Raw genomic sequence first — 14,755 nt, forward strand, 5'->3', positions numbered from 1 at the left:
TTTTGTGCCTTTTATCCCAAGCTCAGCTCACACAAAGAAAAATGACATCAAAGCCCACAAGGAGCACCAATCCAAGGCAAATGGAATAAGGATACTGTAGGTCAGCCGAGATCCACCACTGAATGGTGGATTAGGCTTGAGGGGCTGATGGCCTCCTCCTGTTCCTAATATGTTCTGAGCTGAAGGTGCTTTCACACTTAGTCAGGGTTACTTAGCTTAGTCAGCTGGTTTGTGATGCTGAGTGACATGAGTTCAGTTTCTGTTTTGGCTGTAGTCATCACAAAGGCCATGTTTTCTCCTGAAACTCACCCCTTACGTGACGTGTGGTGACCTTCAGAGTAAACTCATCACCACTTGCACCTCTCCTTACCGCAGAAGCCCACGGTGACCTCTGTTTTAAACATTAAGGCCATAGGCCCGAACGTGATGATTGCCCTGGAAACTCCAAATTAAATGGCTGGCTCCACAAAGGGTCACAGCCTCGGTTACATCATTCTTGGAGGTGATCAGGCCTCAGGGATCTGTTATATCCACTAGGAGGCCCTGGTCGGCTGTGAGGCAAGCGTAAAGAATCTTTAATTTCTACACAAGAGAGAATTCACATTTTGAACCTGGTTTATCATAGACTGGGAGTGACCAATTGGTTCAACTTTTAGCATAGATTAATGCCTTAAAATGTTACATTCAGGATAAGGGACACAGTTGGTGCAGGGAAAGAGAGAGAGTGGAAGAGTTGGTCACAAAAACAGTTAAAGTGGTGCATTTTACAGATTTTAATGAAGGACAGAGAAGTGAAGGTATTTAGGGAGAGTATGTTGGGGGTAGGGAGATAAAGGCATGGATCCTATTGATAAGGAGAGGGGGGCTCGTGAGAAATCAAAGTAATTGTAAGGTCACTGAGAGTTGCAAAAGTGGAGGAGATACAGAGATAGGGAGGCTCAAGGCTGCGGGGTGATTTAATCACAGGGTGAGAGTTTTAGGTATTTGGGAGCAAGTGAACAAAACCTGCTGGTGGGTGGGGAATTGGATGCAAGGTAGGCAATGGGCAGCAGAGTTTCAGAAAGATTGAGGTTTATGGAGAGTAGAATTTGGCGACTGATCAGGAGGGCACTTGGGCAGAGAGACAGGAGGTGACAAAGGCTTGGAGGAGAGCTTAATGGACAATGGGTTAAGATTGTTTCAGGCAAGGGAGGGGGGTGTCAGGTGGAAATAGAAGGGTCAATGGTCTCTGCGAAAGTGGGGACATGGTGTTGGAACCCTTGCTCTCTGCATAGCAGTAGTATCCCTACGTCTGAGCCCGCAGGTCTGGGTTCAAGTCCCACCTGCTCCAGGCATGTGCTATGTGTCAGTACAGGTTGATTCAATGAAGAATGTGGGACTAGCCAGGGAGGTTGCAAGAGGTCAACAATCCTTCTGAAATGGAGGCTTATCCAAAGAGAGGGATGGTTTCTCAGCATGGGGAGGTCAGGGTAGCAGAAAAAGTAGATGCATGCACTGTTAATTCTGCCATTCATGTTTAGCCCAACTTGCCAGTGGTATCAGAGGTTTCCCTTTGCTGGATACACCTTTGTCAATAACCCAATTTAAGGCACTCCTTTCATTCTGGGAGGAGACTCCTGTCTGCCTTTGGTGTGGAGAGCTGAGCAGTGGAGAGGTGTTCTGCTAATGAGAGACACCTACTAATGGCAGACTAGTCAAAAGCAAGGATCATGAAGCATGTGGCTGTTTAATGACCTAGTGCCCAAAAATCTTTAACTATTCATCGGAATAACAGCCAGCACCAGCACACACTCATTGCAATAGAATCCCTGGGAATACAAAGCTCACAAAGGATCGTATTACTGACAGGAGAATCTGCTTTTTTGTTGAAATTATCTCCTGAAGAACATGTTTGAAACAAATTCACACACAATTATGAATCCAGATTCTGGGCCCTAGCCACTGGGCACTCAGTGGTTGCGATGTCACTGGGAAATGTGTTTGGGAGGCATTGGCTCAGGGATCACAAGGTCATGTGTACATGTATTGGATCACATGTTCAGTGCCACTGGGTCATGTGTTCACAACTCATGAGGTCAGGTATCCAGATGTCACTGGATCATGCGATGATGTATCAATTGGTCACGTTCAGTGTCACTGGGTCACATGTTCGGTGTCAGAGTTTGGTGTCCTGGCATCATTGGATCACAGTCCTGGTGCCACTGGGTCACGTTCAAAGTCAGTGGACCAACTTTATCTGTGTTGCTGGGTCCCATGTCTTTCTGGTTCTATTAACAGGTAGTTTAGGGGAGTCTGTGACACAGCTGGTTGTAGTGATGCTGTGGTTGTGAATGGGATCAAGTTTTAATCAGTCAACCACTGGGCAAGCAGGGTTAGGCGTAGGCTGGTCATTAATGATGGTCAGTCATCAAGCTAGATCCAGTCTGTGCAGTAACCGATGTCCTGGCAGACAGATTATGACAAAGACAAGGTCTGAACTGAAAGCGCTGCTTGGTTTTTCTTACCCAGGCAAGTCCATACTATAGTAGCCATCACATATGGGGTAACTAGCAAGCATGAAAATTAACAGGGAGGGGAAAGAGAGAGGGAGAGAGAGAGAGAGAGAGAGAAAGAGACAAAGAACGACGAAAAAGTTAACTCACTCTGAACATGCAGCATGCAGCAGCTTAGATGGGAGTTTGTTTGGAAACATTGTCCCATCTGATTACTCAGACTTTAAACAGGAAACCTTAGGTAACTCCAAACCACAAGGCTTGATGACAGATTAAGTTAATACTGAAAAAGATTGACCACAGGCATATTTGCAATATGAGGAGCACCTAGACTCTAGGATGGGGTGTTGTTGAAAGAGAACATGTGGGACCCGGAGAGGGCAAGGTCAAGGGCTCAATGGGAGTATGTAGACCTCAGAGTGTATTGGCCCAGGGGTGGATGTAGGCCACAGGGGGAAGGTATAGGTTTCTGGGGGAGGATATGGGCATGGCAGAAAGTTTTGGCCTTGGTAGGAGTTTGGATGTCCCTGAGTGAGAGTATGAACATGAGGGGGTGACTTGGGCCCCAAATGGAGGATGTTGGCCTCAGGGCTGAGGTGTGCAGGTCTGGAGCAGGCCCTTGGGCTCAGATGGTGTGATGGCTGGACTCCAGGGTGGGCCCAGGGGAAGATGTAAGCCTTGCCGGTGAGGGGAAGAGGATGGTTAAAGATGTTGAGATGGGCCATGTTTAAGGGGCAAGAATCCAAGAAATGAAGGGCTGGCCAAAGCTCAGGATCAGGGATGGCGCTAAGATCATGGTGATGGGGGTCCACCGCAGAGGACAAAGTCAGTCAGGGAACAATTTCAGGGGTAGAATAAGGCTCAAACGTAACAGTGATCTGGAAAAATAACACAGTGCAACTTGGAGGCTTTGAAATGATTGAATAAATAAAATCCAATGGTGCTTTCACTCAGAATAAAAATGAGACCTGTGTCCACAAAGTACAAAGTTTGGATTGAGCAGCAGATGTTAAATGGTCCATTAAATATGATGGAATGTGACAAAACATCAATAATCAACAGAAACATTAAGTCATAACCACCTTTTGTCTTGTTTTCCCTTTCTATTCCTATCATTGTTTGTTCATGTCACTCCAGGGACATGTTAGTGAATATCCAGTGTGTTCTCTCAGTCAGTGAATCTAAGAACCCAGTGAATACAGATGAGCTTTCAAAATTATCTCCCAGTCCTGCCTCCTCACTCAGACACTGCCCACCTGCACCCCTGTGTGAGGACCTGCTGAGTGTGTTGCGGAGGTGATGGTGGGGGGAGAGGAGCACTTGTAGAAAGTGGGAAAGAGTGCCCACACAGGAGGAGGCCATTTTCGCCCTTCCTCTCTGTCAGTTCTTCCAGCTCTTGGTCCACAGCACTGTTGGCTGCAGCACTCCAGTGCATATCTATAAATGCCTTGCGTGGTTCCTATCTCTACCTTCCTTTCAGATGGGGAGCTCCAGAACTTTTCCAATTCTGCCAACCCAACCTCAGCATCATCTGAGTGAAAATACTTCCAGTGAATTCTCTTATCATTCCTAGAGTCACTTTAAATTGAAATCTTCTGGTGATTGACCATCCTGCTCTGACTAACAAGTTCTTGCTGTTCACTCAACCAGGCATCCTCAAAAAAAATATTTAATTAATCTCTCCTCAGCCATCTCTGTTCAAAAGAAAACAGTCTCAGATTTACAATTTTTCCTCATGGCTGGAATTCTTGATTTCTGACAACGTCCTCTGAAATCACCTCTCAAGCGAGGTCCTAAATATAGTAAACCATTCAATAGAAATCAGGGGTGGGGTGAAACTTGGTTCATCGGTCACCCTTTTGTGGTGTTCTATGTCTATTCAAATATATTGTCAAAATACTTCCCTCCTGACATATTTTCTCCCTGCCATGTTGGGCCAAAGTATTCCTGGAAATTTCATCACAAGACCTGCTGCCCTGAACTCATATTTCCTCATTCCCCTCATTGGGCACCATCAATGTGGCATCCATTGCTCTTTGGCCAACGGCAGAGCTTCTAGATCCCTTTATCTGGATGAATAAAGATTAGGGTTAGTCAGTTACACAGTCAGTTATCCATTTGAGGACATTCTGCCACTCGAGAAACAAAGGTGTGGAAAGATAATATTTGAAAAGAGGAACAATTTCAAATATTCTTTTCCAAAATTAATCTTCAATTCCTTGAAGCTCCAGGGCTATTAGGAGAGTTGGAATAAACTCTCGTCCCAGAGATCGCTGTGAAGATTGATCAGTCTTGAATTTGTCTTTCACCAGTTTGTAGCTCTGTCCCTGTCTGCGCTGAAGTCATGGTTTAATGCATCACAGTGCTCAGCGTTAACCAGTGTGCTTGCACCTCTGTTGCCTGGGCATTCCCAAGCCTTGAAAGGACATCTTTCCTTGCCTAAGGAAATCAGCTCAATCGAGTTAACACACAACAAAGGGAAAATAATCTTTGGGTACTGTATTCCAGCTTTTGGTAGTTTTTCTTTGTAGCACAATATCATTCAGCATCCACCCATTAATGTTACGTAATGTCCTTTCATAATTTATCCCTTTATTAACAGTATGTGACACTCATCTCCACTTAGTTTCCATGCCCCACCCTCAAAGGTGGCAGGAGCAGATAAAGAGGCTGCCTCACAGTGCCAGAGACGTGGGTTCAATTCCCGCCTCAGGCGACTGACTGTGGAGTTTGCACATTCTCCCCGTGTCTGCGTGGGTTTCCTCCGGGTGCTCCGGTTTCCTCCCACAGTCCAAAAATGTGCAGGTTAGGTGAATTGGCCATGCTAAATTGCCCATAGTGTTAGGTGAAGGGGTAAATGTAGGCGCATGGGTCTGGGTGGGTTGTGCATCGTTGTGGACTTGTTGGGCTGAAGGGCCTGTTTCCACACTGTAAGTAATCTAATCCTTGATTTTTTTTTGCAAATAGTGGCAGAGAAGTTGGAATTTTTTATAAATCACTGGTCAGCAAGCAGTTAGATAAAATGCCCAATTCTGGGCACCACCCTTTAGGAAGGATGTCAAATTCTCGAATACTTGTATGGCAGGAGATTTATTGGAACGATACTGGCGATGAAAAATTTCAGTAATATGGAGAGACTGCAGAGAAACTGAGATTATGCTCATTCCAGAAGAGAAAGTTAAGGGGGAATCTACTGGGGCTTTCAAAATTAGAAGAAGCTTTCAACGTCTAAATAAGGTGAATCAGACTCCAGTGGTAAGTGGGCTGGTAAGCAAAGGACATAGATTTAAGAGCATTGGCAAAAGAGAAGAGATGTAAGGAGAATCTTTTTTAACATTGTGAGTTGCTGAGATCTGGATTCTGTAAAGAACAATGGAAACTGGTTTGATGGCAGAGTTACCATGCCAACTGGAATTTCTGACAGCCCAATTTCTTTTAAAAGCTGATCAAGACATTTCTCTTTAACAAGAAAGAATAATAACAGCAGCAGGCTATAAATCTTCAGACATTATTCTTAGGCTTTATACGAATGTTATTAAATTATTGGGTCAGTTTTGGGTATTTGGGTGCCACTTGGAGCAGTTGTTAGTGAGGCTGACAACTTAATTCATTTATCAAAGTCCAAGTAAAGGTAATGATGCCCACCTGGCCCTTGGTTGTGGTGTAGTTCCATGGTCTCCTGCTGTGCTAGGACCCCTTGACTGCCTCGATGCTCCCTGTGACTCTTCACCTCCCTCAAAGCCTGTGTCCTGTATACCGGAACTGCCCATTAGTTAGCTTCACCACTCATCTCCCTAAACCCTCTGAGAATGTTGAATAAAAGAGATTTCCCTTTGCTTTCAACAGAGGATTGGATAAATAATTGGGGAGAGTGAACTTGGCCAATGGGGGAGGTGGGGGGGGGGGGGGAGGAGATTGGGGAAGCTCTTTGAAGGAATATCATAGAACGTTGGGCCAAATGATCTCTGCTTATACTGTGCAAAGTATTCTTCACAAAACCCTCAAAGTATTCAAAGTATTATACTGTGCAAAGTATTCTTCACCCTCTATTCTTCACAAAACCCACTCAATGATTACCCACTTCTAATCCAGCTGAACATTCCTCTATTAGATTCTCAAATCCATCATCACCCTTTACAAATCCTGTGTTCAAAATCCTTCCATTGATTAACTCTCAAATCCTGCAATTTTGTGTTTTCCATTTCCTTTACCTTTCTTTCATTTCACCTTCATCTCTTACAGCCTCCCTTTTTAAAATTTTCTCTCTCTTATTCTGAGACTGTACCTCAAGTATCCTTCTTATTCCAAGGAACCCACTACATTATAAGGAAGATATGAATGCATTCGAGAGAATGTAGAAGTGATTTGTAATACTGTTTCCAGGAATGAGACACTTCATTCATGAGGATAGATTGAAGAAGTTGAGACAATTCTCCTTGGAGAGAAGAAGGCTGAAAGGATATTTGATAGCAGTTTTCAAAATCATGAGTGGGCTGGCTAGACTAGATAGGCAGAAGCTGTTCCCATTCATAAGACGAACAAGAAAGAGAGGGCATAGATTTGAAGTGATGTACAAATGAAGCAGGGGTGAGTGAGGAAAGATAGCAGTTAGGGTCTGGCATGCAGTGCCTCAAAATGTAGTGGAGACAGGTTCACTTGAGACATTCAAGAGTCCATTGGATGATTGTTTGGTTAGAAATGGGGTATGTAGGGACATGGGGAGAAGGCAGGAGATGGGTGCTAGGTAATAGGACTAATGCATGCATGATGGACTGAATGGCCTCCCTCTCCCGCTCAGACCCCTCTGCAGGGTTTTAGACAATGAACCTTTCAATAAATCTGTGACCTCTTTTTGCTTGTCCAACTACGGTTGGCACTCCTTGCTTTCTTTCCTCTTTGGAGGCTTGCACTTTGACATGTTGGGATCCCACATGATGTCCTGATGAAGAGTCAAATTAGGGTCAACGGGGGAAGGGGTGCAGGATGAGGTGTTGGATATAGATGCTACTTACTAAGGAGAGGTACCAATTGAGGAAGGAAACCTCACTTTCCCAAATCTGGGCCTACCATCCCACGTGTATAAGTGTGGCACTAGTTGTGGGCCTATCCTGACACTAGTACAATCAGGCTCCTGTACTTCATTAGCATATGTGTAGAGGACTGCGTGCCAAAGAAGTGAATCCGGGTGTTTCCCAACTGGAAACCTGGGATGAACCAGGAAATCCACTCCCTGCTGAAGACCAGGTGTGCAGCATTCAAGTCAGATGATCCAAACTGATACAGGAAATCCAGATGTGACCTCTGCAAAGCCATCAGTGATGCCAAGAGGCAGTACCGGACCAAGTTAGAGGCCCAAACCAACCAGGCAGACTCCCACTGTCTGTGGCAAAGTCTAAGCAACATTACAGGATACAAAATGAAGCAGATAAAGATGGTGGACAAAGACATATCCCTTCCTGTTGCACTCAATTCTTTCTATGCTTGGTCTGAGCAGAATGCCAGTGGCACGGTGTCTCCTACTCTGGCAGCTCTGGACACATCTGTTCCCTAGGGGTGGCATGGTGGCTCAGTGGTTAGCACTGCAGCTTCACAGCACCAGGGACCCCGGTTTGATTCCAGCCTTGGGCAACTGTCTGTGCGGAGTTTGCACATTCTCCCCGTGTCTGCGTAGGTTTCCTCCAGGTCCTCCGGTTTCCTCCTACAGTCCAAAGATGTGAAGCCTAGGTGGATTGGCTATGCTAAATTGGCTACGGTGTTAGGTTTATTAGTCAGGGGAAATGTAGAGAAATAAAGGAATGGGTCAGGATGGGTTCCTCTTTGGAGGGTCAGTGTGGATTTGCTGGGCCAAACAGCCTGTTTCCACACTGGAGGGATTCTAAGTTCTAAGTTCTCTCCATCCGCTGCAGACGTCACATTGGCCTTCCTCAGAGTCAACCCAAAGAAAGCGATGGGCTTGGACGGAGTCCCTGGCCGTGCACTTAGATCCTGTGGGGACCAGCTGTCAGAGGTATTCACTGACATCTTCAACCTCTTCCTCCTACAGACCAAAGTCCCCACCTGCTTCAAGAAGACCACCGTCATCCCAGTACCTCAGAAAGCACCTGCAACATGCCTTAATGACCATCCAGTGGCTCTGACCTCCATAATCATGAAGTGCTTTGAGAAGCTAGTCATGGACCACATCAGTTCCACCCTCCCAGCCTACCTTGATCTCCTGATGTAACAGGTCCATAGCAGATACCATTTCCCTAACCCTGCATTTCCCTGGAACATCTGGATAAGGACACCTATCGTCTGCACATCGACTTCAGCTCCACCTTCAACACCTCCAGACTGATCTCAAAACTCTGAGCCCTGGGTCTCGGCTCCACCATCTGCATTTTGATTCTCTGCTTCTTGACCCATAGACCACAATTAGTGAAATAGACAACCACACCTCCTCCATGATAACCCAAAACACTGCAGGCCCCCAGGGATGCTTTCTCAGCCCCCTACTGTACTCCCTGGACACCTATAACTGTGTAGACAAATTCTGAACAAACACCATCTACTAGTTTGCTGACGACACCACCAGATATCAAACAACAATGAGTAAGAAAACAGATGGATGATAGAGTGCTTGGTGACGGGATACAATGACAACAATCTATCTCTCATTGTTGGCAAAACAAAGAACTTATCATTGATTTCAGAAAGAAAGTGTTTTGAAGTTGAAGGCATGTACTGTACCTTTAAGACAGAGTGAATGCTGGTCTGAACTGAGAGCTGACAAGCACCTGTGATGACTCGCCAGCAGTCTCAGAGTGTACTAGAAAATTGAAAATATGTAACATTTGGCTGTAAAATAGATACTTAAGTTGGTTGCTGTTTTGACAACAATTCAAATTTAACCCATCATTTTAAATTATGGCCTAGGATACTAAAACCCAATCGAGGTTGACTTTTTTGTTTTTAGCAACATCGAACCAATTAGACGATCTGATGTTGAGGTATAAACAAATAGGCATTTTGAAAGTCAGACAGAGTAACTGCCATTGACAGAGCAACTGCCATCGAGAGTGTAACTGCCATTGAGAAAGACTGCCATTCAAAAACACTCTCTATCAAAGGTACCTTTCTCATATGAAACATCTTCCCAGTAAAAGAAAGAAGATGACACAGGGAGATTTTCAGCTGAAAGAAAACAAACATCAGAGACAACAGCTGCTGTATGATTTTGAAATTAAGTTGATGTAATTTTATTGGAACAGTATATTGTTATGGAGTTGGAGGCAGATAATAAACAGTTAAAATAAAGGGGGGGCTTAGAGTTGTGAATAGTTTGTTGTTTAATGTTCACTTTTAAAGTTAAGGAATAAATGAATATTATTTCATTTACATTTGGGAGTTCTCTGCCACTCATACTTGAACAGATTATGAGCTTTTCTGGATGCAGGTTTAATTAGCAGAAGGGTTCATCACTGCCCCCATCAATGGAGCAGAGGTTGAGCGGGTTAACAGTGTCAAGTTCCTAGGAGTGACGATAACTGACAACCTGTCCTAGACTTCCCACGTAGATGCGACAGTCAAGAAGGCACAGCAATGCTTCTTCTTTCTCAGGCAGCTCAGCAAATTCAGCATGTCCATAAGGACCCTCACCAATGTCTCCAGATACACCATAGAGAGCATATTATCCAGGTGCATAGTGGCCTGGTACGGCAACTGCTCTGCCCAGGACTGTAAGAAACTACAGAAGGTTGTGTGCATAGCCTGGACCATCACAGGTGCCAATCTTGCATCCATGGATAGGAGACAGTAAGGACTACAGATTCTGGAAGTCAGAATCAATAGATGTGAAGATGGAATACCACAACAGGTCAGACAGCATTTGAGGAGCAGGAAAGTCAACATTTTGGGCTAAGACATTTTGTCAGGCCTCGGGAGAGTGAGAGGGAGGAGGGTGGGGCTGGGGGAAGAGTAGGTGGGATGGTGATATTTGTATGTAGGTAGGGGGTTGTTGTGATTAGTCAGTGGGAAGAGTGGAGTGGATAGGTGAGTAGAAAGATAGACCAAAAAAAATATTTCCTTCCCCACCCCGATTGATTTCTGCAAGAATCACTCCTTCTGCAATTCCCTCGTCAACTCTACACACCCCACCAACTTCTCCGCCACACCCAGTACCTGTCCCTGCAACTGCAGGATGTGCAACACCAGCCCCGATACCTTCCCCTCACCTCTGTGCAAGGCTCTAAACAATCCTAGATGGGACAGAGATTCACCTGTATGTCACCTAACCTTATCTATTGCATCCATTGCTTTCGATGTGGTCGCTATATTGGGACGATCAAACGCAGACTTGTGGACCGGTTCACGGAGAATCTGCACTCTGCATGATCAACCAACCTGACCTTCTGGTTGTCATCCATTTTAAATCCCTCTCCCATTCCCCAGCAACATGCCCATCCTCGGCCTTCTCCACTATCAGAATGAGGCCAAATGGAAACTGGAGCATCAACACCTTATATTTTGCCTGGGGAGCTTACAGCCCAATGGCCTCAACATTTACTTCATCAGCTACAAATTCCCTCCTCCCTCTGCCTAATCCCATATCTAGACCCACCTCTCCTCCTTACGTCCCTGACCTGTTCTAACCTCTCCTGCCTACTCACCTATCCGCGCCATCCTTCCCATTGACCAATCACAATAACCCACTATGTGCATTTGTTGAGAGTGTGTTGCTGAAAAAGTGCAGCAGGTCAGGCAGCATCTGAGGTGCAAGAAAATCGATGTTTTGGGATGGAGCCCTTCATCAGGAATAATGTTGATTTTCCTGCTCCTCGGATGTTACCTGACCTGCTGTGCTTTTTCAACAATACACTCGCAACTCTGATCTCCAGCATCTGCAGACCTCACTGTCTCCATATGTGCATTTACCTACCAACACTCCACCTACCCTTCCTTCAGCCCCACCACCCCCCATTTACTTCTGGGCTCCTCTCCCCCACCCTAGGCCTGATGAAGGGTCTTGGCCTTCCTGCTCCTCAGGTGCTGTCTGACCTGCTGTGCTCTTCTAGTTTCACATCTGTTGACTCTTCCATCCGTGGACTCCATTTACACTGCTAGTTTCTGTGGAAAGGCTGCCAGCATTGTCAAAGACCCCTCCCACCCTGGTAATATTCTCCAACAGCATCTTCTGTTAGGCAGGAAATACAGAAGCTTGAACACATGCACCAACAGGTTCAAGAACAGCTTCTTCCCTGCCCTTATTAGACTAACGAATGGACTCTCTAACTTCAAATACTGTTGATCTTGTTAATGTTGATCTTGCTTTGCGTACCTCCTGTGCAGTGTAACCTGTATCGAAAGGTATGGGGCTAGAAAAGCACAGCAGTTCAGGCAGCATCCATAGAGCAGGGAAATTGACGTATCAGGATTGTCCTGATGAAAGCCTTATGACAAAACATTGAGTGTCCTGCTCCTCAGATGCTGCCTGACCTGCTGTGCTTTTCCAGTGCCACACTTTTTGACTCTGATCTTCAGCATCTGCAGTCATCACTTTCCCCCAGTGTAACCTGTATGCCTAATTATGTCCAAGGCACCCAATGACCAGTATGTCCTTTCTTATTATGATCTGCCTGCACTGCTCAGAAACAAAACTTTTAATTGTACTTAGATTCACATGATAATAAATCAAAGCATTATCAAATTAGTAGAATGAGGGCCTTGAAAGTGGAAATTCATTGCCCCATTCTGGGCCTTGATTGAGCCCGGGGCTGCCAGATGCTTACTCAGCCATTGGCAGGGCAGAACTCTCATTGGATTGTCTCCTTCTGCACCACTCCCTCATCAGCTGAAGAGCATTAAATACAACCCCTATTGCAAATGGTGCCATATTTCAAATAAACACAGAACTAGACTGCCTCTCAAAAGATGCCAATGGATCCTACAAGGAATAACCAGGATATCTGGATTGCTAGTCCAGTGACATTACCACTGCCTCATCTAATGTTTCACTTTGGGATGGAACCGGCAAAACTTCCAATGACAAAATGGATGGCAGGGCAGGGTAATAGAATATGGTAGTGGGATTATGTAAATGAACAAAAGGTTTTGTCCTTTAGCGTCTCCCCACGTCCAGCCTATCACCGACTCTTCCTTTCAGTCTGTTCTCCTTTCCCTCCTTTCTCTGACTCTTTACTTGCCTGAGATGTATCACAGCTCTTAATCTGAAGAGAGGTCATTAACCTGAAATGTTAACCAGTTTTCCGTAGAAATATAAAAGATAGGAACATGCCATTCAGCCCTTCAAGCCTGATCATGGCTGATCATCCAACTTAGTTCTCACTTTCTGCCCACAGCCTTTGATCCCCTTTAGCCCTACAACCTACATCTAACTCCTTCTTGAAAACATTCAATGTTTTGGCCTCCGCCACTATCTATGGCAGAAAATTCCATAGGCTGACCACTCTCTGGGTGAAGAAATTTCTCCTCACCTCAATCTTAAATGGCCTACTCCATATTCTTAAACTCTTGGTTCTGGATTCCCTGATCATTGGGAGTATATGAGTATATTCCTGTCTACTCCTGTAAGAATTTTATAGGCTTCTATGTGACTCCCCCCCCACCTCCAATCCTTCTAAACTCCAGTGAATGTAGTCCCATCCAATCCAGTCTCTTTTCATATGTCAGTCCTGCCATCTCAGGAATCAGTGTCTCTCAATCTGACAGGGTTTTCAGCTCAAATTATCCACTTTTTCTCAGGCGTTTCCAGTGTGTTCATTCAGAAAGATTCATTTGAAATTGTCTGTCTTTCACACTGAGTGCATGACACACAGGAGGTCATAGGCCACCTGATAGTCTACTCTGGAGGAGTGGTCACTATCTAGTTTGTGAAGACTGGCCTTTATATAGCACCTCTCACAACTGTGAAATATTTCAAATGGCCTTACAGCCGATGAAGTATTTTGTATGCATTGTCACTGTTGAAAAGTAGGGAATCAATCTGTGCACAGCAAGATCCCACAAAGACAGCAATGCGGGTAAAGTGTAGATTCATTTTTCTTCCCCTCTTGTTTATTCTTTCATGGGATGTAGGCATTGCTGGCAAGGGCAGCATTTGTTGCCTCTTCTTAATTGTACCTTGAACTGCAGTAAAAACCAAAAGAACTGCACATGCTGTAAATGTGAAACAAAATTGAATTGCTGGAAAAACTCAGCACTTCTGAGGATAGGTCACTGCACCCAAAACGTTCTTTCGGGAAAGAAATCTGGCCTACATGTCACCCATGGCTGCGCCTTAACTACCCTCTAGGCATATATGGATGTGCAATAAATGCTGGGCTGAAAAACAATGCCCACATCCTATGAGCAAATAAATAAAAACCTCTTAACTGGCATCTGAAATAGTGGAGCTCAAGGTACAAAAACACATTGCTGGAAAAACGTGAGGAAGGGTCACCAGACCTGAATCATTAACCCTGATTTCTCTTCACAGATACTGACACACCTACTGAGCTTTTCCATCAGTGTGTTTTTGTACCTTGAGCTCCACTATTTCAGATGCCAGTTAAGAAGTTTTTTTTATTTGCTCATAGGATGTGGGCATTGTTTTCCAGCCCAGCATTTATTGCACATCCATATTTGTCCAAGACGGTAGTTAAGGCTAAACCATGGGTGACGTGTTGGTCAGGCGTGGTAAGGTTGGGTAAAGATTTCTTTCCCGAAAAAATATCAGTGAATCAGACAGGTTTTTAATGATAATTTACAATACTTGCCACAGTTGCCTTTACTGACACTAGCTTTATGCTGCACATTATTAAATTGAATTTAAAGTTCACAACCGCTGTAGTGGGATTTGAACCCACAATTACCCTGGATCTCTTGCCGATTTATCGCATTGTCACAACCTTCCTCAAACTATTTGAGAGTGAGAACGCCAAGTTTTTCTTCAGATTCCCCTCAGCATCTCGCAGCTGTTGAAAAGCACATCATTGAATTTGAACAAAATCTTGGAACAAAACAAAAGACCAGAACAATTTAGTCATAGCTGGGTTACAACAGTCTTCAATGCTGGCAGTATGCGATGGCGGGGAGGGAGAAACAAAAGCTTCTGTAAAAGCTTCTCCAGGCACGCAAAAGGAAATGCTCGGTGAAGATGAATGTGGATCCATTACAGACAAAGTCAGAACAATTTATAATGGGGAACAGAGAAATGACAGAGATGCTAAATTATTACTTTGAATCTGTCTTCACGGACAAAGATACGAGAAATCTCCCAGAATTAG

At 44.7% G+C, this 14,755-nt stretch overlaps 1 protein-coding gene across 17 annotated transcripts in view; it reads right to left on the bottom strand.

Moving 5' to 3' along the window:
• The window catches only part of LOC122552175 (adhesion G protein-coupled receptor L1-like), a 588,240-nt gene that overhangs the window by 48,272 nt on the left and 525,213 nt on the right, over positions 1-14,755 (bottom strand). For 6 of the 17 annotated variants that reach the window (XM_043694724.1, XM_043694723.1, XM_043694725.1 and 3 more), the window contains one exon: positions 2,505-2,546. The exons of the other annotated variants lie outside the window; for them this stretch is intronic. In XM_043694724.1, the coding sequence (XP_043550659.1) occupies positions 2,505-2,546 (42 nt within the window). The remainder of the gene's footprint in view (positions 1-2,504; positions 2,547-14,755) is intronic. 17 annotated transcript variants of the gene reach the window in all.

The sequence above is a fragment of the Chiloscyllium plagiosum genome, chromosome 8 (genome assembly GCF_004010195.1).
Source record: "Chiloscyllium plagiosum isolate BGI_BamShark_2017 chromosome 8, ASM401019v2, whole genome shotgun sequence".
Taxonomy (NCBI): domain Eukaryota; kingdom Metazoa; phylum Chordata; class Chondrichthyes; order Orectolobiformes; family Hemiscylliidae; genus Chiloscyllium; species Chiloscyllium plagiosum.